The following is a 27,403-nucleotide window of genomic DNA, read 5'->3' on the forward strand; positions in this document are numbered from 1 at the left end:
GTCTAGACCTGATTCAGACTCTTTGTCTCTGCGCTATTGGCTGCTCTATTGGCTGCAGAGGCGCAGGATGCTGTCGAATTGGAGACACACGGCTGGAAAAGGAATCCCTACTGGCTGGCAGTCTTCGGTCTGGCTGTGTCTGATGCTGGACAACGTTTTCCTCACTGATCGTCAGCCGTGCTATAAGTCGCAGGATGCAGTCCAGCTCACCGTCGTCGCCAGGATCAGCTTCACGGATAACACAAGATGCTCGACTTTTCACGCACCAAGCTGCCCACGCAGCTCTTCATCAACAACGAATACGTCGACCCCAAGTCCCCCGCCGTCTTCTCCGTGTCCAACCCCCGCGACAACTCTCTTGTTTCAGACAAGGTGCCCCTCGCCGGTGCAGACGATGTCGACGCCGCCGTTGCCGCTGCGGAGGCTGCATTTCCCAAGTGGAAGGCCATCTCGGCCTCTGAGAGACGCGCAATCATGCTGAAGTTTGCAGACTTGGTGGAGAAACACGCAGAAGTGCTTGGAGAACTGACCAGGATCACCCTCGGTGCCCCATACCAAGCCTTTGGCCGGTTTGAGGTTGGTCTCTGCGCGGAGTCGTTCCAGTACAATGCCGGCTGGATTGACAAGTTTGCTGGCGAGGCCTTCCCCCAGGAGAATGGCTTCATGAAGATTACGCGGAATGAACCTCTCGGAGTAACTGCAGGCGTGGTGCCCTGGAATGGACCCATGGGCACTGTCGGTCTCAAGGCAGCGCCAGCTCTTGCGACCGGCAACTGCTTCATTCTCAAGCCCTCGGAGAAGACCCCCTTTGCAGCCCTTGCCCTGGGACCGTTGATCCGCGAGGCTGGATTTCCTCCAGGTGTTTTCCAGGTGCTCTCTGGCGACGGCTTTACAGGCGCCCTGCTGGCCAGCCACATGCGCATCCGCAAGGTCAGCTTTACCGGGTCTATTGCTACTGGGAAGCGCATCCAGAAGATGGCCGCCGAGTCGAACCTGAAACGAGTCACTCTTGAACTAGGTGGTAAATCACCCGCAGTGGTCTTTGACGACTGCAACATAGACAATGCAGTGACCTGGTGTGTCAATGCGATCACAGCAAACAGTGGCCAGGTCTGTTTCGCCGCGTCGAGGGTCTACGTCCAGGAGGGCATCCGCGACGAGTTCACCAAGCGATACAAGGCTGCATTGGAAGAGCGCGCCAAAAAGATCAATGACCCAGAAAGGGAGGACACCCTGATGGGGCCTCTGGTTGACGAAGCCCAATTCAAGCGTGTCAGCGGATTCCTCGAGCGTGGAGCGAAGGCTCACTCTCTACTCACTGGCGGGAAGCCCGTCGGCGACAAGGGCTTCTTCGTCCAGCCGACTGTCTTCACAGGCGTCGAACCCGGTGCAGAGCTCTACCGCGAGGAGATATTCGGTCCAGTGTCTATCTTGAACTTCTTCAAGACCGAAGAAGAGGTCCTGAGCAAGGCCAATGCGACGGAATATGGCCTGATGGCGGGCGTCTTCACGCAGGACATCAACAAGGCCCTGCGAGTTGCCAGTGAATTTGAGTCTGGCATGGTCGGCATCAACTGCATCAGCCTGAACTTCCTCAACGTGCCCTTTGGGGGCTCCAAGCAGAGTGGCCTTGGTCGTGAATGCGGTCGCAACGCGCTGGAGCACTTCACTGAGCCCAAGACTGTCATGATTAACCTGACTTACTGAGAAATGTAGATAATGAATGAATGGATTTTACTTCTATCCCGCAAGTTGTATATGTCAAGACCGATTGGTCAACTCCGTAAAAATAACTGTTAGCACTACCGAGTCAATCCGGGTGCCAGCGAAAGAACACCGTTGTGCGTGCCTTTGGCGTAGAACTTGGAACCAGAATGTGTATCTGAACTCAGAAATCAGGCAGTGTGCAGGCCCTGGCTGTGGGATTGGAATGGAGTGGGATTGAGGACGTATAACGGTGTTGATGAATACCAAATGCCGTCAACATAGGGTTTCAGGGGCCCTCAGCTTCTCACCCTCCCGCGCGGGTCCACTTTGCTTTAGTACCAAGCCTATGGCCATCTGGAAGTTCGTGCTCAATGCATTCTTCCTGTTGAATGCATCCTTGACAGCTACCCAAAACTGATCTCAACAGACTGCCGGCGGTGCTTACAGGCTCGGATTCATTCCGACCATCTGCAGCAGCAAAGGTTGACGTAAGAGAAATATGAAGTCCCGATCTCTGGTGAAGCTGCTGGTCAAGGCTCTGATCAGCATTTGGACTTTTGTCGGAATACGAGTTCTTCTTGGCAGCTGAAGCCCTCTGCGGCTCTGAGGTTATTTACCCGGGATAGTGCGTTCTCGTGTCACAGAGGCTTATGTTTGAGGAGCGGAGATCTCTTCTGCGTGAGCTGTATTGAGTCCTCCTGAGCCAGGTCTTGCAGACAGGCATGATGAATTCCTTACTATTGGAATATTTTACCATGTTACATAAAAGGCAGGTACGTGGAATTTTGCTTCAACAGATAGCCTGTCATTTTCAATGATACAAACGAGTGACTATAAGCATATCAAAATCAAGAACAACTTGTCAGAGCTGTCACTCGCAGTTACGAAGAGACAGAGATCAAACAACGTAATAACATCCGCCAGGCAGTCATGTTTGCTCAACATCCATCTGCACTTCAGTCAGCCCAGTCCATAAACTGAATAGTCGTAGAGGATGCTTACCTTTAGCAGTCGGTGATGCTGAACGCAGCAACGTCCCGGGTGAGAGTGGTTTCCCAGTTCTTAGACGAGAGTCCAACCTCAGTGGCGCAATTGCCGTCTGAATAGACATGAACAACGCAGGACTCTGTCCATCCAACAGAGTAACTGAGGTGGCTACCAGCCTTACCAGGCTGTGCAGTACAAGGGACGTCCTTTTCACCGTTGTGGATAGGAGCGTTGTTGATGCTGTAGTTCCAAGCATTGGCGGCCAAGGGCAGCACAGCGATGGTGGTAGCGAAAGCGGAAGAGAAATGCATCCTGGGACACGGTGTGATTGACTGTGGTTTGTTTCAGAGAAGTGAAGGAGGATAGAATAGACTTGCAGTAACAGTTGAATGATAATATTTCGAACTCGATGAAATTCACTGGGAACGAGAGGCTATTTATGTTCCCCTGGTATGACTGCGTCCTGAGGCTCTCCATATGCAACGGTGTACATATGTCACCTTCAGAGGAGCATGTTACGTACAAGGATGAATCTCCAATGGCCCATTGATAGAAATAGTTCACCCTCGCACTTTGATACTATCCAAGGTATACACATGGACGATCGTGGGTGAAGTGTGTCTGCGATCGACCATGAGGTTGCGGCTGAACAATACGAAGTTCGGGCATGGGCTTGGGTTATATGGGCCAGTAAGCTGAGATACTAGCCATTGTTCAAGCCTGATATCTATATTATATTGGTATCCCGTACTTGTTTCCCGCCACTCAGACAGTGTTGCCGGATTATGAGAATCAGGAGCAACATTGCCAGTTCTGCCTCAGACCTTGGCATACCAACCTCTCATCGAATAGATCTCAAGGAAGCAAGGTTAAGACAAGGCTGTGCTTGCTTGGGGTTCTCATTTGACCCTGCACCTCGTCGATCCTGCGTAGCCTGTGACCACATCTGTACCTGTCAAGGTTCAGGACTGGTCTCTGTGACATTCTCGGCACTTTGAGTTGCGGGATTTCTCTCTTGCTATCAGCCGCAGTGGGCCCATGAGGCTGCATCTCGCATTGCTGATAGCCAACAAATATCACCGGAAGGGCGATTCGACGCTGAAAATACGAAGCAGTGGAAATCCCACGGTGAAGACGGCGGCGTACGTGACTGTTGCCTACATTGACCTACCTCAAACACAGCCATCCCTTCGCCTGAATTCTCAAGCGCTGACGTATTGCCCTGGCAATTGCGACCTTCAGTTGGCTGCTGCTAAAATCCACCGATGTGGTCAGATGCAATGAATACGACGTTGGAATTATTTCTTCTGTTCAGACTCGAACCAGAATGAAGTATGATAGACATGCACAGTAGGGCTCCAGACATCTAGTGAGGGCATCCAACAGAACAGTTTCATAACAGTACAGATTAAGCTAGACTATAGCAAGAGGTTAAATCCGTGGAAAGACGGTAAACGAAGTGGCCTCTGGCTGGCGAGTCCCAGACTTGTTCAGGATGCGCAATCTCTTCCCCCGACTCAAATATTCCCCGTCGTCGTGGGCGCGGATATAGTATCCCCAGTCGGCCGTCTCATCGATCTCAGTCTGACTGTAACCATTTCCCAGCCATGAGAACCGGTTGCCGTTGTACTTAACATCCCAGTCATCGAGTCGTAGTTCGTCCATCGCCTCGATATAATGGAGTGTCGACCCGGGCCACAGGGCTGTGACAGGAGCGTCGGCCTGGTTGGTTTTGTACCACGACCGGCAGCCGTCTGCCCAGACGGTGTTGCGCATGAACTCATCCTTGAAGTTGATGAAGTCGTTGATTGCCTCAGCCCGGGGTGCGAAGCTCTTGATGTTGGTCGTTTGGTACCGGTCAATCAGCTTCAACATATGGTCTGCTTGGGCCTCTGCGACGGGTTAGACAATTTTTTCAAAATGGGGATAGGGACTCTCCTTACCAATCGCAGATAGGACAGGGCCGTTTCCAATAGGACTGTTAGGTCCCAGGAAGGTCAAATAATTCGGGATACCAGCGGCAGCGATGCCAAAGTACGAATGAGGCTCGTCCTTCCATTGGTCCTGCAGATTGTTGTCGTTCGGACCAATAATGGGAAATCGTGGCCTGAATGAGGTATCAAAGCCAGTGGCACAGATCAAGACATCCACTGGATACTCCTTGCCGTCGTCACAAATGCAGCCTTTTTCGGTGACCTCGTTGATATTGCCGTACACGACGTTGACCTTTTCGTGGCCCAGAGACTCCAGATAGCCAACCCCTGGCGTGATGCGTCGACAGCCAACAGACCATTCGGGGATGAGTACCTTTTCGAGGTCCACATTGTGTAGTTTCTCCTTCATCTGCTGGGTCATATACTCTCGGGTGTCCCTCTGTCCCTGGGTGCCGCGCAGGAAGATGGCGAACTGGCCGTTCATGCCCCGTTCGATGCCTCGTCGGTACTCGGTCAGTGCCTCAGAGTCTCGTTCAAATGTCTGCTTCTCCTCCGTTGAGAAGATGTGCTGTTCGAGACCCTGAACGGGCGACACCCACGTTGGCTCGCGGATAAATGTCGTGATCTTGCTGACTTCTGGGAGAATGGCCGGCAGTACCTGGATACCTGAAGAGCTGTACAGGTCAGCTATGTCTGAGAATATAGTGAAGATTCTGCGGCATTCTCACCCATTTCCAATCAGCCCGACGTGCTTCCCTTCTAGTGAAATAGAATCATCCCAATTCGCGGTGTGGACCAGCGTCCCCTTGTAGCGCTCAAGACCAGGAATGGCCGGCCATCGCCATGAATTCAAGATTCCCCCGGCATTGATCAGGATATCGCACGAGTCGTTCCACTGACGGCCAGTTTCCAGGTCTTGGACATGCACATCGTAGCTCCCTTTACCAGAATCCCATACGGCTCCCATGACTTGGTGGTTCATGCGGCAGTACTGGCGCAGCCCGTACTTGTCTGAAAACGAGTTAAAGTAGTTGAAGATTTCTTTACTGCTGGCGTAGGTCCCTGACCAGTCGGTCTTGGGCTCAAAAGACCAGGTGTAGTTATGCGATGGTACATCGCAGGCGCAGCTGGTCGAGTTAGAACTATCATAAATCTTAAGCTTCAAGCAGGCAACGTACCCTGGATACCGGTTCTCGAACCATGTTCCAGAAATCTTCGGATTCTTTTCATAAATGACAAGAGAGAAATTGGAGAAGCTCCGCTGGAGCTTGTATGCGAAGAGTAAACCCGATGCGCCAGCTCCAATGCAAACGATGCGGACGTGCCGCTCGGTATGGATGGGCTGGCTGGATTGACGGTAGTTTGCAGCCATGGTTGATGATGGAAATAAAATTGGCGACAAGCGTTGACTTGCTTCTAAGAGCTCCTATTATAAATGGTATTGCCCTGGATTGAGGTGGATAATACATGATTCGTGTTGCTGTATAACCTCGGGCGGTTGTGCTCAGGCTGAATACGTCCGGCTGGGATGCATATCGTTTCCAACAATAATCATATCCAATAATGATGACGGCAAACGAGATTGTGCCCCCACTTGCCTACCGAGAATAGTTATGCATCGTATGATGTGGAAATGCTGAACTAGAGGCTATGGCAACCTGGTGCTGATGGTGCGAGATGTCTGAAAGAGTGATGTACGAGTGGTTAATGGACTTTATATTATATTTACAACACAGAATGCAATTTGAATCACTAGAACGTAACAATCATAACTAGTTCATGGCCTTAAACCTTCTCTCCTAACCTCTCCGCCTGCGTCTTTGCTGTATACGAGCTGGCAGTCCGCCCACCAGCCCCCTGCTTCCTTATCGCTCGCACATTGAGATCGGGCTTCTGCCACGTCGTAAACGCCTTCATATGTTTCATCTCGCCCTCAGGACTCCACTGCCATACCCCGTCGGTACTGACAATGTCAAAGTTCCACACCAGTCGCGCCAAGATGATGCGCATCTCCATGTAAGAGAGATTCTTTCCAATACAGCCCCGAGGGCCCAGCGAGAAAGGCTGCATCCCGCTCTTTATATCGTTCGCAAAGGCTCCAGATGCACCATCCAGCCAGCGCTCAGGGATGAAGGTGTCACACTTGCTGAAGTTGGCTGGGTTGTGTGACGCAGCCCATCCACCTGTCGAGACAGAAGTCCCGCCAGGGATCCAGTGGCCATCGATCGTATCGCCAGCCTTGGGCACAGTGCGCAACAACCCGACCGGCACTGGAGGGTGGATGCGTAGTCCCTCTTCCAGACACGCGTTGAGATAGGGCAGCTGGCTGGTGGTTTCGTAGTTGATCACGTCCTCGCTCTGGAACGTTGAACGCACCTCAGCGTAGAGTTTCTGCATCTTGTCTGTGTTTCGCAGCAGCCGTGCAAAGAGGCCTGACAGCAGGTTCGCCGTGGTTTCACTGCCGGCAACAATGAACAGAGCACTGTTGAGAATGATCTCGTTGTCGTGCAGGTCGTACTTCTCCCGCTGTCGCAGGATATAGTAGATAAAGTCCACATGGTCCGTTCCTCCGTTTCGAAGCCGTTGCTCGACCTTATCCTTGCTGAGGGACAAGTGATCGCGGCGTCTCTTCCTCATGTATTCTGGGATCATATTCAGTAGGACAGACTGTGTCCACGAGCCTGCCTCAGCAAATCGCCGGGTTGCCTGCTCCAGGGCACCGACTTTGACTGTCTCAAAGATCAGAGCAACCCAGGAGTGGAATGCGCCCAAGTCCAGACACCCGAAGGGCTCTCCAAAGGCCAGATCACCGATGATGTCGAAGGTGGTGAAGTTCAACCAGTTGACCAGGTTGAAGTGTTCCCCCTGGTCGGCCTTGGCCTTCAGCTTGGTGATCAGGATGTCGACGTAATGTTGGATTATATACTCCTGATCCTTCAACGCACGCTCCGAGAAAGAATACGAGAGTGCTCGTCGTTGTCGTGAGTGATTGGCATCGTCAGACATCGTCAGGGTCGAAGCGCCCGGCAAGGGGTCCACTGAACCGACGTGAATTGGATCCTTGTGCATGTTCTTGCGTCCGCCAGTCTTGAATCCGTAAATATCTTCCCAAGACTGGGCTGAGTTGAACGATAGCTCGTTTGGCGAGACTCGCACGACGGGGCCATACTTGTCGTGCAGTTTCTTGTTATCGAACCCCAATCGACCGCGCAAGAGCGAGTAAATAGACGGCAGTGAGCTGATTGCATTGGTTCTGGGACCGGGGAATTTTGCTAAGGGGTGGAAATTCAGACGATAGATGGCCAGTACAACAGTATAGCAAGAAGCCAGCACGAAGCCGACTGATGCCAGATACCAAGCACCCTCGGTGGCAGTGCGCGCGCCCAGCATGTTTACACGATTAGAACAGGAAATTGCTGGTTGTGTAACTTTCAAATCAAGAGTCTATGAGTCGTATGATTAAAATGGATTTAGAAATGGCCATGTAGGGCTAAAGACAGCAGGCCGGAAAAAGACACCCGCCAGCAGCCATCCAGAGTGTCACGAACACCGGAGAAGGAGGAGGCGTGTATGCACGATTATAAGAGACAGACTGAATATGCAGCGATGACTTGGTACTGATTCATTCCTACCCAACGATACCTGACCCTCCACCATGGCAGCCTCAAGCCAGAAGGATATTCTCCTTCCTCAACCCTCGAGCCTCCTAATTCGCGTGAGCTGCTTCTTCCGCAAAGATCCTTCAATATCGCAGGAAGAATTCAACACCTACTGGCGGGATACGCATGGATCGCTCGTCGTCGCGTCCAAAATCTATCGCGACACCAGAATTCAAGGATACACTCAAGTCCACAACACCCGCGAGCTGAGCAAGGAGGCTGCAGAGATGGGATTATCCGTTCTGGACTTCGAATGGGATGCCTGCTCGGAGATGTATTTCCACAGCTGGGAGGACTATCGCCGGTTTGCCGCCAGCGATGAAATGCGAGACGTTCTGGGGCCCGATGGAGCGCACATTATGGGCGCCGACAAGACCGTGAGGGCTATTGTTTCTCTCGTTGATCCTGTACATAGAGAGCAACCGCTGTAGGGGGCTTAAGATTTGCCAATGTCAGATGTGATCTGAATCCTAGATCTGTTGATCATAGGAAGAGATTATCCATTGCACTCGATTCAACATGGCTGTTTATTCCCGACAGACTTGTTCTTATGTAAAGCTTATATCGAAGGCTGCCTCTATTTGCCTTTAGACACACCTGAAACCAATTTGCAATATGATTTCTCTATCTGGTAAAGTGATTGCCATTACCGGCGGCGCCTCTGGCATCGGGCGCAGTACTGCGATACTCGCTGCGTCTCTCGGGGCCAAAGTGTCCATTGCCGACCTGCAGCAAGAAGGCCTGGATGCTGTAGCCCAGGAAATCAAGAGCGCCGGTCACGGCGATGTATTTTCAATGGCCATTGACGTCCGCAAGGCTAGCACAGTGGACACCTGGATCCAAGAGACGGTCAAATGGGGAGGGAGACTCGACGGTGCAGCCAACCTGGCAGGAGTCATTGGGAAGTCTATCGGGCTGAAGGGGGCAAGTATGGTAATTCTAAGCTGGAGGTCACTTTCTAACAAGATTGGTCCAGGTCAAAGATATAGACAGCGAAGAATGGGACTTTGTCATGGACATCAACCTGAAAGGCCTGATGCACTGCCTGCGAGCCGAACTGCAGGTCATGGCCGACAATGGCTCGATCGTGAATGCATCCAGTATTGCTGGCATCATGGGAATGGAACGAAACGCTGCGTACTCTGCCAGTAAACATGGCGTCATCGGACTTTCACGTTCTGCCGCCAAGGAGGCCGGCGAGCAGAACATTCGAGTCAATTGCATTGCACCGTGAGTATCTTCCCAGCGTATCCATACATGAAGCTGACTCTACTAGCGGTGCCATCCAAACACCCATGCTGGCGCAATCGAATAAAATCAATGGCAATGTCAGCGTTAAACAGTCAAACATTGCGTTGACTCGAAATGGTGTGCCAGAGGAACCGGCGAATCTGATTGTCTTTCTTTTGAGCGAAGCTTCGTCGTTCATCTCCGGTGCGGTATATTCGATCGATGGCGGCTGGGCGTGTTAGGTAGTTATACCAGAACGTTTATATGAGATCACTACTAGAATATTATGAGACAGTGAATGTGATGCCCAGACAGTGCAATAGAGCATTTTAGATGAAGTAGTCGTGTGTACCACCCAGCGGGGATCGTGGTAAAGCACTATATAGGCGTCATACTGCATTGCCCTGCCAACACCACCACCCCATACCATATCCCCAGCCTCCAGCAGCATCTGAATCTTGGCCATCCCCCTGGCAGTCTGGGGTAAATGCGGGGAGGAAAACCATTTCCGGCCAGATCTACACGAACGCCTGGGGTAGCTTCATATATGTGCTTTTGACCAGAAACAGGGGACAACATTTCCGGAATGCCAGTTGATATGGAGTAGTCCTCGTTGCCCTAACTCTTTTCATTCTCCTCAATCGCTTCTTGAGGATCGTTGTGTTGTATCACCGCCAAAGAGCAACCATGAGCCAAGATGACACTGAAAGCTCCCAGGAGCCAAGACCGCAGTACGCTGGTGCTAGAGCCGTTGTACATACAGACGGCACTGTCAACTATGTTGATGAGCATGCTATTGGGGGCGACGTGCAAGATATGCCCAAGGGCTACTTCAGAAGCCTGCCCTTCCTCGGCACCGTCCTGGTACGCCCCAGGCTATCCCCAGTTGCTGGAGGACCTGGAATGCATTAAAGGTTCTAACACTTTAGAAAGGCACAATGCTTAGGATCTATAGTGGCCTACCTTGGCTGGGTTCTACCGTCCAACACCTTGACCTTAATCAACGCCGAACTGGGCAATTCCCCAAATATCAACTGGGTTGCCACCGTCTGGACCCTGTCGAGCTGCGTCGGGTTTCTCCTCATCGGCCGACTGTCTGATATATTTGGTCGAAAGTGGATTGTGCAAGCGTCCATGATACTCTCTATTATTGGATGCGTTGTAGGGGCACGAGCTACGTATGTTGAGATGCTGATTGTTGCCAATATCTTCAATGGCCTCTCAGCCGCTGGCCAGCTGTCCTTTGGTATCATCCTGGGTGAGCTCGTTCCCAACAAATACCGCGGTGTGATAGTTACGATCGTCTTCATGTCCTCGCTTCCCTTCGCCGTCTTTGGTCCCGTCATTGCCCGGCTGCTGATCCAGAACACCGGTGAAGGCTGGCGGTGGAGCTACTATATCGGACTGATCCTGGCGGTCATTGCGACTGCACTCTATCATTTCCTCTACCACCCGCCGAGATACGCCCAGCTGCATGTGGAAGGCAAGACAAAGTGGGAGATGTTCAAAGAGCTGGACTTTATTGGTATCTTTCTCTTCATTGCTGGAAGTGTTCTCTTCCTTATTGGCCTCTCCTGGGGAGGAACCGCGTACCCCTGGCAGAGTGCCCCGACTCTCTGCACTCTACTTATCGGGATAGCATGCCTGGCTGTATTTGTGCTTTACGGTAGGTGAAATCACCTAGATCAACAAGCCGTCCATTCCCGCTGACGAACATGCCAGAGGCTTTCGTGTGCAAGACACGACCATTCATGCCTCCAAGGCTATTTAAGAACCTTGGATTCAGCGCCATTGTGACCGATGCAGCCGTCGGTGCCATGGTATATTACTCATTTACTGTCCTTTGGCCAACTCTCATTGAGGGGATATATACCACGGATTCTATTAAGATAGGTCTGCAGAGCTCGGTCGTCGGTGGCGGCGTCCTTATGGGCCAGCTACTGGGAGGTCTGGCCCTTGGATTTGTCCCCCGAGTTAAGTATCAATGCGTGATTGCGTCTCTGTTGGCATTCGCATTTATCACTCCGCTCAGTGCCTTGGGTCCAGACACCTGGTCCATGACCATCGCTCTAGGCACGCTTGGTTGCATTTGTACGTATTTATTTGTCCTTTCCAATTCCTTCATACACTAATCGTACTTAGCTGTCGGATATGTCGACAACATCACATTCCCAGCTGTGACGCTCGTGATCGAGCCTCAGGATATCGGCCTTGCCACTGGGGTTCTGGGCTCTCTCCGCGCCCTTGGAGGAGCTGTCGCGCAAGCTGTATATGTGTCCGTCTTGAACAATGAGCAGGCCAAGAACATGCCCAAGTATGTCGGTCCAGCAGCCACTGCAGCCGGTTTACCGGAGTCGTCACTGCCTGCGCTCCTGGCGGCCTTGACCGCAGGAACAGGCGTGGAGAGCGTCCCTGGTGCGACGGATAGTGTACTTGCGGCTGCCACTGCAGCGCTAAAGATCGCGTACTCGGAGAGCTTTCGAATTGTCTTTTACTGCACAATTCCATTCAGTGTTCTGCTTATTATATCCAGCTGCTTTATTCCGGATATGAAGAACTTCCTCCACTACGATGTCGCCAAGCGCCTCCAGGACAACACAAAGGACAACACAAAGGGTGAATCCGACAGCAAGCCCGAGGTTGAGATGGTCGAGAATGTGGAGAGACGAGCTTGATATACCATCAGTCTTAGCTACGATTTTATTGGCGGTTAGGGGGTACCTTGGTAGCAGTCTTCAATACTATTTCATTGGCAGTTAAGGTAAAGGTTGCCTTGATAGCATCAGCTTAGCTCTCCATAGTAAAGCATCCGCTACTTGAAGAAGCCATCCGCATTATTGCCTACATACTAAACATAAGATAAATATACTGTGTTCAACACAGTCCGGGTGTAGCTCTACTTTCAATAATTCGAATGAGGAGAACTGGTCGAGCACAGGAAAAACATTCCCGAAATCAAGTTTATTAATTCACGCCCCCGCAATATGAACACCAGCAAAACAAACTTCTAAGTCGGTGCAAATATAGCAAGTAACACGATATGGGCTCTATAGGAAAAACGATGAAGGCAGCACAATGGGATCCCAAGCAGCAAAAGGCTGTTGTCAACGAGATCCCCGTTCCAGAGCCTGCCCCAAACCAGATCCTCGTTAAGATGGCATCGGCCTCTCTCTGCCACTCAGACATAATGGCAATCTCCCAGCCCGACAAGACTGAGCCCTTTACTATCGGTCATGAAGGCGCTGGCTATGTCGCCAAGGTAGGTGCCGACTGCGCGGACAAGGGCTTCCAGGAAGGGAACCCAGTTGGGTTCTTGTATATCAACGGCTGCTGTTTCGAGTGTGAAGCGTGCATGGTGCATAACACACAATGCACTGAAGGCAAGCCCAGCGTCGCCGGATTCGGCGAGTTTGGATTCTTTCAGGAATACGCTGCCGTCGACTGGCAGAATGTCATCCATCTTCCCTCTCAGCTGGATCCAAAGCGCAGCTCAGCGGTGTTCTGTGCTGGGATTACGGGTATGATATATATAGCCTATTGTTTGAGCTCGGGCCTTGCTAATATCTGTAGCTTTCCATGCCGTGGACTCGTGCAACCTCAAGCCCGGGCAGTGGCTCGCTGTCATCGGAGCTGGAGGACTAGGACAGCTGGCTACGCAGTACGCAAAGGCAATGGGCATCCAAGTCATCGCCATTGACATCAACGACAAGACGCTCGAGGCATGCAAAAGTCAAGGCGCAGATGTGACATTCAACTCCTTGGCCAGCGCCGATACCTATGCCGCTGAAGTGAAGAAGCTTACCAGCGGTGGTGTGCATGCTGCAGCGGTTTTCAGTGGCTCATCAGTGGCCTACAAGGGAGCACCGTCTGTTATTCGCGTCGGGGGAACTCTCATGGTCATTGGAATCAGCCCCCGTCCAATGGAAGTCTCTACCTTTGAGCTGGCAGTAGGCTTATACAACATTAAATCCGACAGCACAAGCACCCCACAGCGCATGGGCAAAGCAGTGGACTTTACTGCGAAACACTCCATCACCCCGGAAATAGAAATACGATCCCTGGAGGCCATGGATGATATGATACGCGAGATGAAGGCAGGGACGGCGACGAAACGGATGGCAGTTGTGTTTGAATAGTGCCTCTACTGTAGCCTGAACACACCTTTAATTTATTATTCAATCAGAATATATTCCCAGGCGTTTGTTGGGCCTTTCAATGTAGTGTTGGAGGCTGACCGGCAACCGGAAAAGCATATCCACAGGTGGAACGTCCATCCCCTACACATAAAACGAAGGAGACACCTGTAAAGAAAAGATACCATTCAATTACGCTCTCATGTCCGAATTACCTGAATTTCCCCGGCTTTTTCGCCTCGACGGCAAGGTGGCCGTCGTCACTGGTGGTGCGTGGTCCCAGTTTCCAGGGAATATTTCCAGCACTAACAGGAGCTATACAGGATCCCGAGGCCTAGGACTGCATACTGCAACATCACTTCTTCTTGCAGGTGCAGAGAAGGTGGTAATTGTCGCGCGAAAGGCCGAAGGCCCGCAGGGATTCAAACAGGCCGTTGACAAGCTCAACGCGCTCCCTAGCTGTTCGGGAACCGCGGTCGGGTATGCTGCAGATCTCTCGAAGCTCTCTGACATGGAGAAGCTTGTCGACATGTTAAAAGCAGAGAGGCGCGTTGATATTCTGGTTGCGAATGCGGCGGCGACATGGGGAGGAGCCTTTGAGCCCACGCCAGACTGGGCTGTCACCAAAGTCCTGGACTTGAATGTCCGCAGCATATTCCACCTCACACGACTGTAAGGATTCATTCGTTTGGTGAAGTAGAGGTTTACTGATCATCTGTCAAGTCTTACGCCCTTACTGGAGCGTTCTGGAACCCCCGACTCGCCGTCACGCATCATCATCGTTGGCGCGATTGCAGGCTTATCGGTGCCAGTTGTGGGCAAGCATGGCACAATAATGTATGCAATTTCCAAGGCTGCAGCACATCATTTGGCTACAAACCTGGCGGTTGAGCTGGGGCCGCGGAATATCTGTTCGAACGTCGTGGCCCCGGGATTCTTCCCGTCCAAACTGGCCAACGGTCTGATCGAGCACCTGGGAGGCGCCGATTCAATGGCAGCTGCAAATCCAAGAAGACGACTAGGGAGTCCTGAGGATATTGCCGGTGTGATGGTCTATCTCTGCGGTCCTGCAGGCTCGTATGTGAACGGCGCCCTGATTCCGATCGATGGAGGGAACCACCTGCAGAGTGGGCAGTTTGCAAAGCTATAGATGTATTAAAATTCTGAATAGAGATTTCAATATTAAGAGGGCATCTGCGTCTATCATACAATGGTCGTAAAGCGCGAGGGCCTGGCAGCTTTAAACAGCCCTATTTTCCAGTCGTAAAACCAGCTCGCCCTCCCCAGTCGGCCTCTCGAAGCCTGCAATGAAGCTTTCTAGAACCTGTTCTGTCACAAAGTACGCCGAATCACCGTCTTTAACAGTCAGATGGTTCCTTGCTCTGACTCGCCGCCGCAGCTCGTCCGGGTCGACTTCGATGAACATAAGTACCCACCGGCCTCCTGCACCCTCGACCAGCGCCTTCCACGTATCGCGAGTCGCTTGGAATGCAAGGGAGAGGTCAAGTATGATGTCATGGGAGCCTTGATGAAGCAGCTGCACCAGTTCGGTTCGCAGGGCAGGCTCGGCCTCTTCCTGCAAGTCGTTGTACTTGTCCTTGGGATAGTCGACGCCATAAAGACCGTACTTGGTGTAGATATACGCATCAATTGACAGACGTTTGAAGGATTGGTGATTAGATGTGATCCATTTAGAAACGGTCGACTTTCCAGAGCCTGTCTCTGAATTAATTATGATTTCTCCTGGTGAATATGTGGACCTGACCTGCAACGCCGCAAGTCATCGCAACGACCGGCCGGGGGTCATTCTCGGTGCGAGAGAGGAACCCGCTGAGTGAGGAATACTCGGTGAGGACGGTTTCAGGCATTGCAGTGATTGACCGATTTTTTTACTCAACAGAGATGAGGTGGAAAGAAAAGAAAAAAGGAGATGAAATACGAAGAGAGTGAGTCATATATTGCTGCCTGAGGCACCAACAGAAATGAGAACGGACCCTACACAGTACATACAATATATATAATCTGGTGGTGTATTCATATGGCCGATGTATATTATTCTTTAAGTTTTTATAAAGTTGAAAGTGCCGAGTGCGACCCGAACTCGGACTGAGGTGTATACTTGGATATATATAACTGCGGTACTTATAATGTTGGTGGACCGGCAATGTCCTGTCCCTTACTCTATTTGGGGTTTATACATTTCTGTTGTTCAGCCAGTTTCATGTTTCACGCCCAAGTCCGCAGAATCATAGCCATTCTCCTCCAAATAGGCCCGGAACTTGACGTCCTCACTCTCCAACTCACGCTGCATATCGGGAATCAACCACCATGCGATAATACACCCCACAATCGTGAAGGCGGACCCGATCAAGAACACCGCCTGCTGCCCCTTGTGTACATCGTCAAACGAGTCTTGGATAGGGGTAAACACTTCTGTCCCGATGCTCGCCCCGGCTTTGCCAACTGCCGCTGCAAGGCCGAGGAAGTGACCGCGCAAGGGGGTAGGGAAGGACTCGGCGGCGCAGAGAAATGTTGACACGCCCGGGCCCATCTCACCAAGGGCGTTGAAGATGCCGTACATGACAATGAAGAGCGGGAAGACGGACTGGATGGGACCGAGGGCACCACCAAGGATGAAGCCCCAGATGGCCCAGATGAAAAAGCCCAGGGTCATTGTCTGTTTGCGGCCGATGCGATCCATTAGCAGGCCACCGAGGAGGCAGCCGGGCAGGTAGAAGCAGTTGATTACAGTCTGCAAGGAAATTAGCAGTCGACAAATAGAATGGATGTATGAACGCACCCCGTAGCCGATGTTTTGAACCGTCGTGTTGTCAGGGTTGAGCTGCGAGATGATGGTAGACGAGAAGAGACCGAATGGATACGTGACGAAGTCGTAGCAGAACCAGGCGAGGGCTACGAAGTTAGTTACTATATATACAACCAAGGTGAGTACGTACATGTTCCCAGCATTGGCTTCCAGTATCTTTTGAGCACCAACCAGTATGGATACTTGGACTTGATTGCGTGCTTGCGGTATTGCGTCGAGTTGATCATGCGAATTCGGAAGAAGCAGATGATGACCGGGAGCTTTCTCGTCAGTAAATATTTGACATTTCAATGAGAGACGTACCACGAATCCAAGGCCAAAGCAGACTCTCCAAACACCCTGGCGGGTTTCCTGATGGAAGCAGGCGAGCACAATCAGGGCCACGATGCCCGCAGTGATAAAGCCCTGAACGAATTAACACTTCACTCATGTAATAGCAAGGAAAATTACCAGGTCAATGGCAAAGTCCGTTGTTAACGCAACGAGAAACCCTCGCTTCTTGCGCAGTTTGCCTGTCTCATCAGCGGCCTCGGTGGCGCTTGTCCCACAGACAGGATATTCGCCGCCAGCGCCAAAGCCGGCGATTCCTCGAGAGATAATCATCATCCAGAACATCCTGTTTTTGTTAGCGCTCGGGTGACAGAAGTGAAAAGGTACAAAAATGAATACCCCAGCTCTGACGTTCCATGGGCAGCAGCTGCGAGGGCGACACCGAGAACGAGGAATAAGGTGGCTGCAACAACACCAGTTCTCCGGCCCAGTCGGTCGATCAAGGCACCGAAGAAGATCATACCGAAGATCTCACCGATCAGGAACGAGTTGGACAGCCGGGACTTGATATCGGAGGACATGGTGTTGGGGTATCTAGCCAGTTAGCAGGTGCCTGGTATCCAACATTGGGGAGAGCAGGCCATCATACATGACTGAGAATAGAGGCTCCATGTAGCCAACTGAATGGTCGGTTGTGGTTAGAGGCAATGCTTGTCGTAGTATCTGGTGACATACTTATTTGCGCGTTGTATCCATCGCTAAAGAGAGCGAGCCCTGCAATAGCGACGTTGAGGACTCCGCTCCGTGCTTTTGATATAGGACTCGAGGCCACCTCTTCGTCCACGGAAATTTGCTTTGCGCTCGCATCATGCTGCTTGCTTAGCGAAATCTGGGCGTCGCTGCCGATTGAGCCATCCTGAACAGCAGCCATTGGGTCTTGTGCAGCGCCGCTGGTAACGCTGATGACAAAAAGGAAAGACAGGCTACTTGGTCCATGTTTCGTTCCATGATGGGATGAATTTAATAAACAACTGCGATATCAGCATCTACTTTACAGCGCCAATGGCCGCCCACGACGAGAGCACGATGCAGTCGCTAACCAGCCACTGTCGAAGCTTTCTTTCCGACTCCACATCGATCAACAAGCTCAGGCTACGAGCACCAAGAAGAGACGCACATGGCATCAAGGGCCCGTCCACCTCCTTGCAAGCGCCGGGGCGAACAGCGAGAATTACTCGAACTTGACTGACGGCTCAAGCCGGTCGTGGCGCCGGTGTGGGTCGATTCCCCCACGCTCTGCTCGCAGGCCAATCGGCAAGGGTTTATTTAGGGATGTAGCAATTAAGGACGTGGAATCGATTTATTCTTCTTGTCTCACGTTGTAGTATCCCTTGGGCTCGTGGTGCGGAGTTCCATCCGGTAGTTTTGACTCACAGGCACGACAGGATGTCGGCAGTTGCTAGTGATGGCTGATATTTAATTGTAGAATTTGGCTCCTGACCACGGATCGCGTCTCCAAGGCTTCACCTAGTGCAAGGTCAATACTTCAACAAGTCGCAAATGGAAAATCAACACTACCCCCTATCCCCACAGCAGATCGCATCCTACCAAGAGGATGGATTCCTCCTCGTTCGGGACTTCCTGAATACACAAGAGGCGAGACATCTGCAGGAGTGGGCTCAGGAGGTCCATGACCTGCCACGCACGGCAGATGCTTCCTACATGCCCTATGAGGTAACCCTCGGCCCAAGCTCAATGCGATGGACGCACAATAACCAGCCATAGGAGGTGAATGCCCAGGGGAAACGCGTTCTCTGTCGGACGGAAAACTACGCGAACAGCCACTCTGGATTTAACAGTCTTCTGCGGGGGGAGCGTGTCCTAAGTGTTCTGCAGCAGCTGGCAACAGAGGAGATGCTGCTCTTCAAGGAGAAGATCAACTACAAGCTTGCTGGCAGTGGTATGACCAATTGATACCGTTAATAGATCAGGATCTGACTGTAGACACAGGCGGATTCTCCCCTCATATTGACGCTAACGCGTACACCCATGTCAAGGACATCAAGCACCTGACTGTGCTCGCTGCAGTTGATGAGATGAATTCAGCAAACGGGGGTCTCGATGTCGTCAAAGGCAGCCATCGCATGTCAGTGCCACTCGGCGACGACCGGTGTATTGAACCGGCCTGGGTTGAGAGCCAAGAGTGGACAGCCTGCGACTTGAATCCTGGTTTGTCGTGCCTGCACTGGTAATTTGCTATCCTACTGATAAATAATAGGTGATATTCTGGTCTTCGGATCTTACCTGGCTCACAGGAGTGGCGCCAACCTGAGCTCCAAGGACCGTCGTGCCGTCTATGCGACTTATAACAGACAGGCCGAGGGTGATCTCCATGACCAATACTATGAGGATCGGAGGAAGCTGTGGCCTGCGACGCATATGCGCAAGGATGGGGAGACATATGAAGAGGGGAGAATGCGATATGGCTACGGGTCTCCGATGCTGACAGTGGAGGGGAGAAGCCAGCAAGGCGTTGCTGCATAGTCCCTTTTACTACATACGCCTGAATGTAATATTTTATGAGAATGAGTTCCATATGATCCAGATGCTTGAGGTCCTGCCTGTCCGAGATTGTTGGTGGGAATCACAGCGTAGTAACAGCTTGAATTCGCCCCAACTGCCATTACCAGATGTCCTCGCTTAAAAGCCTTGGATAAATCTGCTCAGCAGGGTGGAACGGTCTCCAGCTTAATATTGAGTTTTGCCCCTCTTGTGGTCGCCAGGGGTCCAGATCGTTCAGTCTCGGTCTTCGTCCCGGTTGCTCTCGGGTCGAGTCGTGCCGACCTATCAACCGCATATCATCATCTACACTCTGCAGACCCCAGACGAAGAATCAAGCCAAGCTCAGAATGCCATTACCTCCACCCTCAGAGAGAGCAGAATACCTCATCAGGTCGCTCGAAGATCATGGTCAGGGCGACTACATCGGCGAATCAATCAATCAGCTGGAACACTCCCTTCAAACAGCGCACCAGGCACAGAAATCAGGTACGTCCGAAACCAGCCTCCAAGGTCAGTTCTAACGGGGTGCGCAGGGGCACGATCCGACCTTGTCCTGGCCGCTCTGCTCCATGACATCGGACAGATAATCCCACTGGCCGCAACGAAGGAGGCCCGCATGACATTAAAAGAAGACAGCCCGGAGAATGTAGGACGGATTGGCCATGAATCAATTGGCGCTGAATTCTTGCGATCACTCGGATTTGGTGACAGTGTCTGTCGGTTGGTCGGGAGCCATGTTGACGCGAAACGGTAGCCACCTTTTTCACGTTTACCATGAGGGCGGCACATCTGAGCTAACCTTTCAATAGATACCTCACAGCCGTGAGCAGTGACTACATGGACACACTCTCGTCAGCATCGAAAAAGTCATTACAGTTCCAGGGTGGTCCGTTTAGAGGAGAGGAGCTGGAGTGCTTCAGAAATGACCCGTTAAGGGACGAGATGGTTGCATTAAGACTCTGGGACGATGCTGCAAAGGTTCCTCATATCGAGCAAACGACACCAAGAGCCAGGGAGTATCTGAGCTTGGTGGTGGAACATCTGCAGAAAGAGGAAGGCGTGGTGGTGTAGGAGTATTTACTATGGTTGACTTTATACATGTCCCAATCAATCATTGTAAATAAAGCGCCATTGGAAGCACTGATATATAGCGTTCTGATATAGCGTTTGTGCTATTTTTCCTACACCTGCTTTGTGGGCGATGGCGTGGAGCTTTGGAGCGAGGGCATTTCCTGCTTCCTTTCCTCCTCCAACAACTCACCACGCCCGTAGATATACCAAAGGACAATGGCATCAAGGAGGACCGCGCCGACGATGTTTCCCAATGTAACGGGGATGATGCATTGGTAAATGAATTTGCCCACACCAAAGTTGACCCCGTAGAACATGCCAATGGGCACAAGGAAGAAGTTGGCAATAGAATGCTGATAGCCCAGTGCAACAAAGGTCCAGATCGGGATCCATATGGCGTAAATCTTCGAGACCTGATCATGGGCAGCAATCGAGAGGAACATGGCCAGACCGACAAGCCAGTTGCAGCCTACACCGCGGAGGAAGTTGACCGACCACTGCACGTTGACGCGCCCTTCAGCCTGCGTGACTGCAAACTGCTTTTCTACATCTGTGGAGAGCGTGTCGGACCACCAGCAGAGAAAGCCGGCGACAAACAGCGCACCGGCGAGGTTGAAGATGTAGGAGGTGACCAGGTTCTTCGCCAGGTCGACAATGCGGGCCCTGCGCAGAAGCGTCGAGAAGACAACAACAAACAGATTTGCGGTGAACAGCTCAGTGTTGACGACCGTGAGGATGACGAACCCAGTTGGAAAAGTGAAGCTGGACAGAAGAGTAACCAGCCCAGGATTCTCCTCTCGCATCTTCGTAGCGCCACCAGCAATGACGAGGTCAAACATCGCCCCGAGAGACAGAAATGCGCCTGCAAGGAAGGCCTTTATTATCAAATCAGACCATGGGAGTCGGGACTTTGCGACGCCTGAACGAATGAGCAGCGAGATGGTTTCCTTTGTTGGGTTGAAGGGCTCATCCATTTTGAACGCGAGACAGATATGGCTGTATCTTTGATGTACGGAATGACTCTATTTAAGTATCTGACAGGAACTCAATTAAGAAAACACGACGCTTTGGGAAGGAGTAAACAGCCAGTCAACATTGAGGTTCGTTAGGGCTAAATTGTGGGTTCAGAGTCGTGACGTACCGCCATTAGGCGCCCATCTATATCTGGAAGACCGTTCACCTCTTCTCTATCTCCGCGGATTTCGCACGGACTGACGAGGTGTCGGTGCGAGTCTTGGTCTTGTATTTGAAAAGATATCAAACTGATAGGCATATATCCGAGAATACCTGCCGCACCTACAGAGACTGCACTTACCGTTATCAAATTACGGGTGTAAGTCCCTTTGGTGGGTAGATGTCGAGGGAGGAGAACATGGCGGTATAAGAGGATTCCCCTGTCATATTCAATCTCTACCGCGTGTATAAAGTCACACCGCATGGGCTTCACCAAAGCAGACCTCAAGGACAAATTAAAAACCAGCTAACATGAATTGGACGCTCTCGGCCATTGATCTCGAGTCTTGATTCGCCTCCATTTCATGCGCCCCACAGACCGAGATTGAGTCATCTACGTGCGCACCGGCTGGCCGGTGAAAAGACTATAATCGTTGGAGACTTGGGATAATTATCCGGATACCGGTATAACAGCAGGGCCTTTGTCCCATTCTTCCGACATTCCATTTCTATTGTGCCTTGCAGGTAACTGCAGCTCCCTCTAGATGTCTGCTACCACTACAGCTGTGATCGCCCCACTGCAGGAGGCGAGAAACACATACGTCGAGGTATACTCAAGGTTCAGTCCGTTCCAGAAACGATGCATGACGGCCCTGCTCGCCTGCTGCGGCTTTTCAGCCACAATGTCGACGACCAGTGTGCTCGCTGCTGTGCCTGAGATTGTGAGTGACTTTGGGACAACCGCGACAGTTGTGACCATCAGCAACGCTGTCTATCTCCTGATAATGGGTCTATCCTCGTGCTTATGGGGCCCGGCCTCTGATGTCTTTGGCAGGAGAAAGGTCGGTTACCGAGAACCCCCTTTGCACTCCCATAATATCGCTCTGATCGGCTAATTAATTACTGTAGATCTACCTGTGTACGCTGATTCTTTTCTGTGGATTCTCACTTGCTACTGCGCTGTCGCCAAATATCGCGGCCTTCTTTGCCTTCCGTGCAATCACTGCGTCTCAGGGAATAGCCTTTCTGATCCTGGGCTCCAGTTGCATTTCCGATATATACCATCCGGTAAGTATACGTCTTAGTCTAGGCTGAGCGCTAACAGCTACCTTTCAGAGAGAACGCGGTACGTCACTGGCCTGGTTCCTTGCTGGCTCGATGAGTGGCTATGCGTTTGGACCTGTTATTGGCGGCGCCATCGTCACATATACATCCTGGAGGGTCATCTTCTGGCTACAGACCGGAATGAGTGCGTTCTCCTTAATATCCATCTACTTCTTCCTCAAAGAGACACTCCTTCCAGTCAACCGGCAATATCGCGCTTCTGAATTGGGTGGGACAACGCCACGGAAACTGGTTCTGAAGCTTTGGCAATGGATCAATCCTTTGGGAACAATAAAATTATATGGGCAGCGGAATCTTCTTTTCACAGTTCGTGGCCTTGTGCCATCCTTGACAGTCCAATTGCTCAGATTCCTACTGATCGCTGTGATTGTAGATTCTCGCGTCCTCGGCACTGGTGTGGAATATGTATTCGCTGCTGACCCCCGTACGATATACTCTTAACCCACGCCTAAACCTAGCCAATCCATTACAGTCTGGACTGCTATTCCTGGCACCCGGAGCTGGGTATCTAACTGGGGTCCAAATTGGAGGTCGTTGGGCAGACTTTGTGATGAAATACTGGACTGAGAAGCGTGGATACCGAAGACCAGAGGACCGTCTGCGGAGCTCTCTCTTCTTTTTAGGAATTCTGAACCCCGGTGCTATGATTGTGTATGGGTGGATGATTGATCGCCGGCTTGGTGGCATTCCTGTTCCTATAATATGCATGCTGCTACAGTGGTTCGCGCAAACTGCATCGTTCGTCAGCTTGAACGCTTACATTCTGGACGTCATGCAGCACCGAAGCGGGCAGGTTTCTGGTAATTATCCCCATTTACCCTGGAATACAAGGACGATGCTAATCCCACTCAAGCAAGCCATTATATGATGAGGTTTGCGATCGGGGCCGCCGGGACGACAGTCTGCCTGCCCCTGATCCAACACATCGGCATCGGATGGACCTCGACTATCTCGGCGGCCTTTCTCGTTGTTAGTGCTGCATTGGTTTGCTGGACTCTTGTATCGGGCGAGTCCTGGCGCGAGTCCTCGTCAGCACAATATACACAGCAGCCAGGCCTCCTCAACCACAGCCATCACTACAATTCTGCCTGCGAGTAAGTACTCAGTATTAGGCATGGAGTTACTTCGTCGGGCTACACTGTCTTATTGCGGTATTGCGAACGTGCATCTCGCAGTTGGCATCATCTCATGCCGTAAAAGCACTTCATTATCTTCATAGGGACGTGAGAAAGCCTAGTATTCGCATTATTAAACATTAGTGTCGCATGAAGTAGATTCTTTCACGTCTTTCTTGCCGGCCTACACAATGCTGGACCCAAAGACATGATAGCAGCGCCCAGAGAATAAGAAAGCTGAATAGGACACCAAGAGAAAGCCCAAAAGCAATGTGAAACGTTACCGTCCATATTATGGCCGACAGACATCCGATATAGACACAAACGCCAAAGAACCACCCAAGCGTCAAATGTACAAACATATTCCTGAAAGCAATGGATGTTTCGTACCGAATGTTCAACCTGACGCGGAATTCGCGATCTTGCAGACAGTCAACGGCAATCATGTCTTCCGCGGCGTAGTAGACGAAAGGGCGCAATGGTAACCCCCTTCGTTCTGAGTCGATGCCAATAGGTATGGGGAAGGGGATCAGAGTAATGAGCATCAACACGGCAAGGAATCCAAGGAGAAATGCGGGGGAGTAGAGATACAGCACGGGAATCTCCCTGGTGCTACTTATAACAAAAGGGATCAATGCGCAAATCATGGAAACCCCGTAGACCCAGGAAGTTGCGTCCAGCTCCCAGCGCGAGTTCGATAGCAAAGGTGCACATTGTTTGGGATGTAAAAGAAGACGACATACCCGGGCTACCAAGATGTAGAGCTCCCCAAAGCCGAAGCTGATGATTGCATAGCCCAGGATATCTTTGTCGAACTCGGGCTTTGTGAGCGGGCATTCATTTGGATCGTGTCCCTGCGCTTTGCACTGGTCCCTCCACCGAGATTTATGGATGCCATACCAGCAGTAGTAGATTATGCACGGCACCACCAGGTCAAAGATCAGGATCGCAGGGGGTCCCAATACTATCCATAGATGGTCCTTAACCTTGGGACTTCTTTGCATCAGCTTTTCGGACGTTGGACACCGTGGGGGTGCCGACTGTGTGTCATGCAGGCTATCAGAGGCATCTTCGACACCGTGAGTACCTTTTTTCTACTGGAGGAACACTCATACCTTCTTCCATTTGGTGTACAGCCACTTCTTCCAGAGAAATATGGTCGCATCTACGCTAAATCAACGAGTGTAGCTGGCGTATTTACATAGCGAGGGCCCATGATGCTTGACGTCATGAGTCATGTGATGGCCCCGAGTTGTAGTATTTCCTATTTGGGATGTGCCCTAGCATCTCTGCCGGTTTACAGCAATCAATCGGTAGCCAGGCATAAATCAACCCTGAATTCTGTAATATAGCATGGCCGTAGCACGGCACGGGCTGCTATTCAACCACTCTACTTGGTACGTTCAGAATCCATTCACATCACAACCCACTGCATTGGACGACTATACCTAGGACACTGCTAATACCCAAATATGAAAAACCTTTTCTCATGCCCCTTCCTGGTCAGGTCAGTTCGCTCCCTTTCAAAGTCCTCTTCAGTCCAAGTGGAAATGATTCTCCTCCGGCGCCGATTCTCCCATATATACAAGAGTCGCGAGACCACCATCCCCAGCATGCCAAACGTCACAATGCCTAGTGTGATGCGCACGCTGGTGTAGTAACTGGGCCCGTACTGAGACGAGTATATCTGGCCCGCAATGACACCTGATACATTATTCCAACCGTATATCCCCATGAGGATGTTCCGTGTCGCCTTGTCCGTAGTGTTGTCATTAAGCCACGCTGCTGTCAGGGGATTCACCGACCCGGCTCCAATCATTATCACAAACAGGAACCCGTACCGGATGTCGTTTTTCCCTGTCCCGCATGCAACCAGTGCGATGTACCCGATGATGGAGAAGAGCATGGCAACGGCCGCTATCAACGAACGCTCGTGGAAGCGGTCGGAGATGTATACAAACGTGGTGAGTGCCACAGCTCCAGCCATAAAGGGCGGTACTGACATGAGATTCGCACGAACGCCCTCGTATCCCATGCCCTTAACAATGAGGGGGAGAAAGATGGCGAAGCCGTAAGCCGGGACGGTTGCGCATGTTGTCCAGAGGATAATCAAGAGTTTTCGCCAGTCCTTGAAGGCGGTTTTGATGTTTTGCCAGGAGATGCTGTGGTCCATCTCCTCCGAATTCGCACCTGTGGCTCTGTCAACGCCCGCTGTGTCCATTTCCATGCGACGAGCGGCGTGGCGACGCTCATCGGGGGTGAAGAGCCACGCGGTGCTGAGCTTATGGGGCAGGATGAGAAAGGCGATGGCACCGACGAACATGGTAATGGCGCCTTCAATAATAAAGAGCAGCTGCCAATTCTTCCAGGTGGATGACTGGACCTGCAGAATGCCGTACGCGATGAGGGAGGAGAAGGCTCCAGAAAAGGTAAAGCTAGTCGAAATCAACCCCATGCGAAGGCCGGCCATGTAAGCTGGGTAAACTGTTCCAATGTAGTAGTAGGTCGTGGGGAGGAAGCCAGCCTCACAGACTCCCAAGAGCAAGCGGAGTCCGTAAAGGTCTGCTCGCGAGTCCATGGCGCACTGAGCGGTGGTAACAGCTCCCCAGGCAAGGAGCAGCAAGGGGATCCAGCGACTTGGCCCCACGATGCGGCCTATTGCGACAGAAATGGGCATGAAGGGGACATATGTTGCTGCAAAGAGCGACACCGAGTCAGAAACATCAGTCTCCCGGATGTTGGTGTCAGGCACGAAGGTCTCAGAGGTTGCTGCATTGCCAATATTGGATTTATCAATTCCTTGCAGCTAAGCACCTTGGTCAGTTTTCATCGTTCATCAGGAGGGGGGAACGTACCAGGAACCCCAGGGCAAGGACAGGAACCACGGTGAGGTCCATTTTGAGATTAATTCGCTTATCCAGTCGGAGCTCCTCCTCCGATAGGGCACAGTAGCCCTGTCGCCTTGTTGTCGTCGGAGCAGGACCGGCATTGCTGACTTTGTCAACGTCCTCGATATGCGTCTCCTGCCCTCTCTTCATGTTGGGCATTTCAAGAATGAGCAAGGATACTAGCGGTAGTGGGTCGGCTTACGATCCCCGGGGCCGTATTAAGTAGCCCATCATATTGCCGGGAGATGTGACCGGCAGGTCTGTTCGGCCTAAGCATCACGGAGAGTGTAGCAAGATCGAATCACCTGGTTTGCTAAAATCAGCAATCACCCAGCACCTCCCCCTCACTTTGACCAGCTTGGCAGCTGCAAAGCATTGGAATAAGGCCTGACGATAATCGAATCCTTTGAAACAGCGCGTGCACTATTGGTTGCTGGTCGGATGGGACACGGGAATTGCAATATCAGATCGATCATGAGGCCTGTGGGGACGCAGTGGGGACAGTCTGGGGAACCGGGGAAGGGCCTCAGACGAACTCGCCCACTCGTAATGGATCAATTGCTTTTTAATATCCGGATCTCAAGGACGGTACTTAAGTGCGCTTGCTGTTTGGATCCCAGTAGGCCGAGGTCAGGAGCTGTGATATCATTTGGGCCATATCCCTTGTGAGTCGGGTACGCAACCCTGCATATCTTATATCCCCAACAAAGGCACCGTTTCCT

General features: G+C 51.6%; 17 protein-coding genes across 17 annotated transcripts; 9 read left to right on the forward strand and 8 right to left on the reverse strand.

Moving 5' to 3' along the window:
• The first annotated feature begins 162 nt into the window (after positions 1 to 162).
• On the forward strand, positions 163 to 1,750 carry ASPVEDRAFT_44802 (aldehyde dehydrogenase family protein). Its single transcript, XM_040813142.1, has one exon. It carries the CDS (start codon positions 247 to 249, stop codon positions 1,705 to 1,707), a length of 1,461 nt encoding a protein of 486 aa, XP_040671064.1. The 5' UTR covers positions 163 to 246; the 3' UTR covers positions 1,708 to 1,750.
• A 961-nt stretch (positions 1,751 to 2,711) lies between these two features.
• ASPVEDRAFT_86658 (uncharacterized protein) lies at positions 2,712 to 3,005 on the reverse strand (the record flags this gene model as incomplete). The annotated part of the gene is made up of 2 exons (XM_040817887.1): positions 2,712 to 2,806; positions 2,876 to 3,005. 2 exons carry the CDS (start codon positions 3,003 to 3,005, stop codon positions 2,712 to 2,714), a joined length of 225 nt encoding a protein of 74 aa, XP_040671065.1.
• Positions 3,006 to 4,125: 1,120 nt separating this feature from the next.
• ASPVEDRAFT_86659 (flavin-containing monooxygenase) lies at positions 4,126 to 6,000 on the reverse strand (the record flags this gene model as incomplete). Its single annotated transcript, XM_040817888.1, has 4 exons — positions 4,126 to 4,586; positions 4,638 to 5,302; positions 5,357 to 5,755; positions 5,807 to 6,000. 4 exons carry the CDS (start codon positions 5,998 to 6,000, stop codon positions 4,126 to 4,128), a joined length of 1,719 nt encoding a protein of 572 aa, XP_040671066.1.
• A 413-nt stretch (positions 6,001 to 6,413) lies between these two features.
• Positions 6,414 to 8,018, reverse strand: ASPVEDRAFT_86660 (cytochrome P450; the record flags this gene model as incomplete). Its single annotated transcript, XM_040817889.1, has 1 exon — positions 6,414 to 8,018. One exon carries the CDS (start codon positions 8,016 to 8,018, stop codon positions 6,414 to 6,416), a length of 1,605 nt encoding a protein of 534 aa, XP_040671067.1.
• A 265-nt stretch (positions 8,019 to 8,283) lies between these two features.
• ASPVEDRAFT_86661 (EthD domain-containing protein) lies at positions 8,284 to 8,718 on the forward strand (the record flags this gene model as incomplete). Its single annotated transcript, XM_040817890.1, has 1 exon — positions 8,284 to 8,718. One exon carries the CDS (start codon positions 8,284 to 8,286, stop codon positions 8,716 to 8,718), a length of 435 nt encoding a protein of 144 aa, XP_040671068.1.
• A 184-nt stretch (positions 8,719 to 8,902) lies between these two features.
• ASPVEDRAFT_55238 (SDR family NAD(P)-dependent oxidoreductase) lies at positions 8,903 to 9,759 on the forward strand (the record flags this gene model as incomplete). Its single annotated transcript, XM_040815040.1, has 3 exons — positions 8,903 to 9,220; positions 9,264 to 9,517; positions 9,564 to 9,759. 3 exons carry the CDS (start codon positions 8,903 to 8,905, stop codon positions 9,757 to 9,759), a joined length of 768 nt encoding a protein of 255 aa, XP_040671069.1.
• Positions 9,760 to 10,204: 445 nt separating this feature from the next.
• On the forward strand, positions 10,205 to 12,192 carry ASPVEDRAFT_31696 (trichothecene efflux pump; the record flags this gene model as incomplete). Its single annotated transcript, XM_040810517.1, has 4 exons — positions 10,205 to 10,381; positions 10,451 to 11,183; positions 11,240 to 11,608; positions 11,660 to 12,192. The coding sequence occupies 4 exons, from the start codon at positions 10,205 to 10,207 to the stop codon at positions 12,190 to 12,192; spliced, it is 1,812 nt and encodes a 603-aa protein (XP_040671070.1).
• Positions 12,193 to 12,578: 386 nt separating this feature from the next.
• ASPVEDRAFT_153548 (uncharacterized protein) lies at positions 12,579 to 13,653 on the forward strand (the record flags this gene model as incomplete). The annotated part of the gene is made up of 2 exons (XM_040808356.1): positions 12,579 to 13,035; positions 13,088 to 13,653. 2 exons carry the CDS (start codon positions 12,579 to 12,581, stop codon positions 13,651 to 13,653), a joined length of 1,023 nt encoding a protein of 340 aa, XP_040671071.1.
• Positions 13,654 to 13,852: 199 nt separating this feature from the next.
• ASPVEDRAFT_55240 (uncharacterized protein) lies at positions 13,853 to 14,800 on the forward strand (the record flags this gene model as incomplete). The annotated part of the gene is made up of 3 exons (XM_040815041.1): positions 13,853 to 13,919; positions 13,974 to 14,322; positions 14,374 to 14,800. The coding sequence occupies 3 exons, from the start codon at positions 13,853 to 13,855 to the stop codon at positions 14,798 to 14,800; spliced, it is 843 nt and encodes a 280-aa protein (XP_040671072.1).
• Positions 14,801 to 14,836: 36 nt separating this feature from the next.
• ASPVEDRAFT_44806 (AAA family ATPase) lies at positions 14,837 to 15,548 on the reverse strand. The gene is made up of 2 exons (XM_040813143.1): positions 15,416 to 15,548; positions 14,837 to 15,366 (listed from the first exon to the last, which is right to left on the reverse strand). The coding sequence occupies exons 1-2, from the start codon at positions 15,516 to 15,518 to the stop codon at positions 14,891 to 14,893; spliced, it is 579 nt and encodes a 192-aa protein (XP_040671073.1). The 5' UTR covers positions 15,519 to 15,548; the 3' UTR covers positions 14,837 to 14,890.
• A 176-nt stretch (positions 15,549 to 15,724) lies between these two features.
• ASPVEDRAFT_153550 (uncharacterized protein) lies at positions 15,725 to 17,740 on the reverse strand. Its single transcript, XM_040808357.1, has 8 exons — positions 17,483 to 17,740; positions 17,397 to 17,427; positions 17,147 to 17,341; positions 16,928 to 17,093; positions 16,781 to 16,882; positions 16,608 to 16,737; positions 16,451 to 16,563; positions 15,725 to 16,402 (listed from the first exon to the last, which is right to left on the reverse strand). Exons 1-8 carry the CDS (start codon positions 17,676 to 17,678, stop codon positions 15,860 to 15,862), a joined length of 1,476 nt encoding a protein of 491 aa, XP_040671074.1. The 5' UTR covers positions 17,679 to 17,740; the 3' UTR covers positions 15,725 to 15,859.
• Positions 17,741 to 18,152: 412 nt separating this feature from the next.
• Positions 18,153 to 19,291, forward strand: ASPVEDRAFT_153551 (phytanoyl-CoA dioxygenase family protein; the record flags this gene model as incomplete). The annotated part of the gene is made up of 4 exons (XM_040808358.1): positions 18,153 to 18,481; positions 18,533 to 18,707; positions 18,758 to 18,976; positions 19,026 to 19,291. Exons 1-4 carry the CDS (start codon positions 18,308 to 18,310, stop codon positions 19,289 to 19,291), a joined length of 834 nt encoding a protein of 277 aa, XP_040671075.1. The 5' UTR covers positions 18,153 to 18,307.
• Positions 19,292 to 19,474: 183 nt separating this feature from the next.
• ASPVEDRAFT_839351 (HD domain-containing protein) lies at positions 19,475 to 20,555 on the forward strand. The gene is made up of 3 exons (XM_040817470.1): positions 19,475 to 19,795; positions 19,843 to 20,059; positions 20,119 to 20,555. Exons 1-3 carry the CDS (start codon positions 19,657 to 19,659, stop codon positions 20,378 to 20,380), a joined length of 618 nt encoding a protein of 205 aa, XP_040671076.1. The 5' UTR covers positions 19,475 to 19,656; the 3' UTR covers positions 20,381 to 20,555.
• On the reverse strand, positions 20,295 to 21,802 carry ASPVEDRAFT_839374 (formate/nitrite transporter family protein). Its single transcript, XM_040817471.1, has 3 exons — positions 21,696 to 21,802; positions 21,522 to 21,619; positions 20,295 to 21,445 (listed from the first exon to the last, which is right to left on the reverse strand). Exon 3 carries the CDS (start codon positions 21,352 to 21,354, stop codon positions 20,491 to 20,493), a length of 864 nt encoding a protein of 287 aa, XP_040671077.1. The 5' UTR covers positions 21,355 to 21,445; positions 21,522 to 21,619; positions 21,696 to 21,802; the 3' UTR covers positions 20,295 to 20,490.
• Positions 21,803 to 22,172: 370 nt separating this feature from the next.
• ASPVEDRAFT_44810 (uncharacterized protein) lies at positions 22,173 to 23,922 on the forward strand. The gene is made up of 5 exons (XM_040813145.1): positions 22,173 to 22,395; positions 22,463 to 22,621; positions 22,670 to 22,984; positions 23,052 to 23,478; positions 23,532 to 23,922. The coding sequence occupies exons 1-5, from the start codon at positions 22,237 to 22,239 to the stop codon at positions 23,774 to 23,776; spliced, it is 1,305 nt and encodes a 434-aa protein (XP_040671078.1). The 5' UTR covers positions 22,173 to 22,236; the 3' UTR covers positions 23,777 to 23,922.
• ASPVEDRAFT_44811 (uncharacterized protein) lies at positions 23,847 to 24,946 on the reverse strand. The gene has a single exon (XM_040813146.1). The coding sequence runs from the start codon at positions 24,795 to 24,797 to the stop codon at positions 23,934 to 23,936; it is 864 nt and encodes a 287-aa protein (XP_040671079.1). The 5' UTR covers positions 24,798 to 24,946; the 3' UTR covers positions 23,847 to 23,933.
• Positions 24,947 to 25,221: 275 nt separating this feature from the next.
• Positions 25,222 to 27,330, reverse strand: ASPVEDRAFT_893738 (uncharacterized protein). Its single transcript, XM_040818596.1, has 2 exons — positions 26,649 to 27,330; positions 25,222 to 26,599 (listed from the first exon to the last, which is right to left on the reverse strand). Exons 1-2 carry the CDS (start codon positions 26,838 to 26,840, stop codon positions 25,253 to 25,255), a joined length of 1,539 nt encoding a protein of 512 aa, XP_040671080.1. The 5' UTR covers positions 26,841 to 27,330; the 3' UTR covers positions 25,222 to 25,252.
• Positions 27,331 to 27,403: the final 73 nt, after the last annotated feature.

The sequence above is a fragment of the Aspergillus versicolor genome (genome assembly GCF_001890125.1).
Source record: "Aspergillus versicolor CBS 583.65 unplaced genomic scaffold ASPVEscaffold_8, whole genome shotgun sequence".
Taxonomy (NCBI): Eukaryota; Fungi; Ascomycota; class Eurotiomycetes; order Eurotiales; family Aspergillaceae; genus Aspergillus; species Aspergillus versicolor.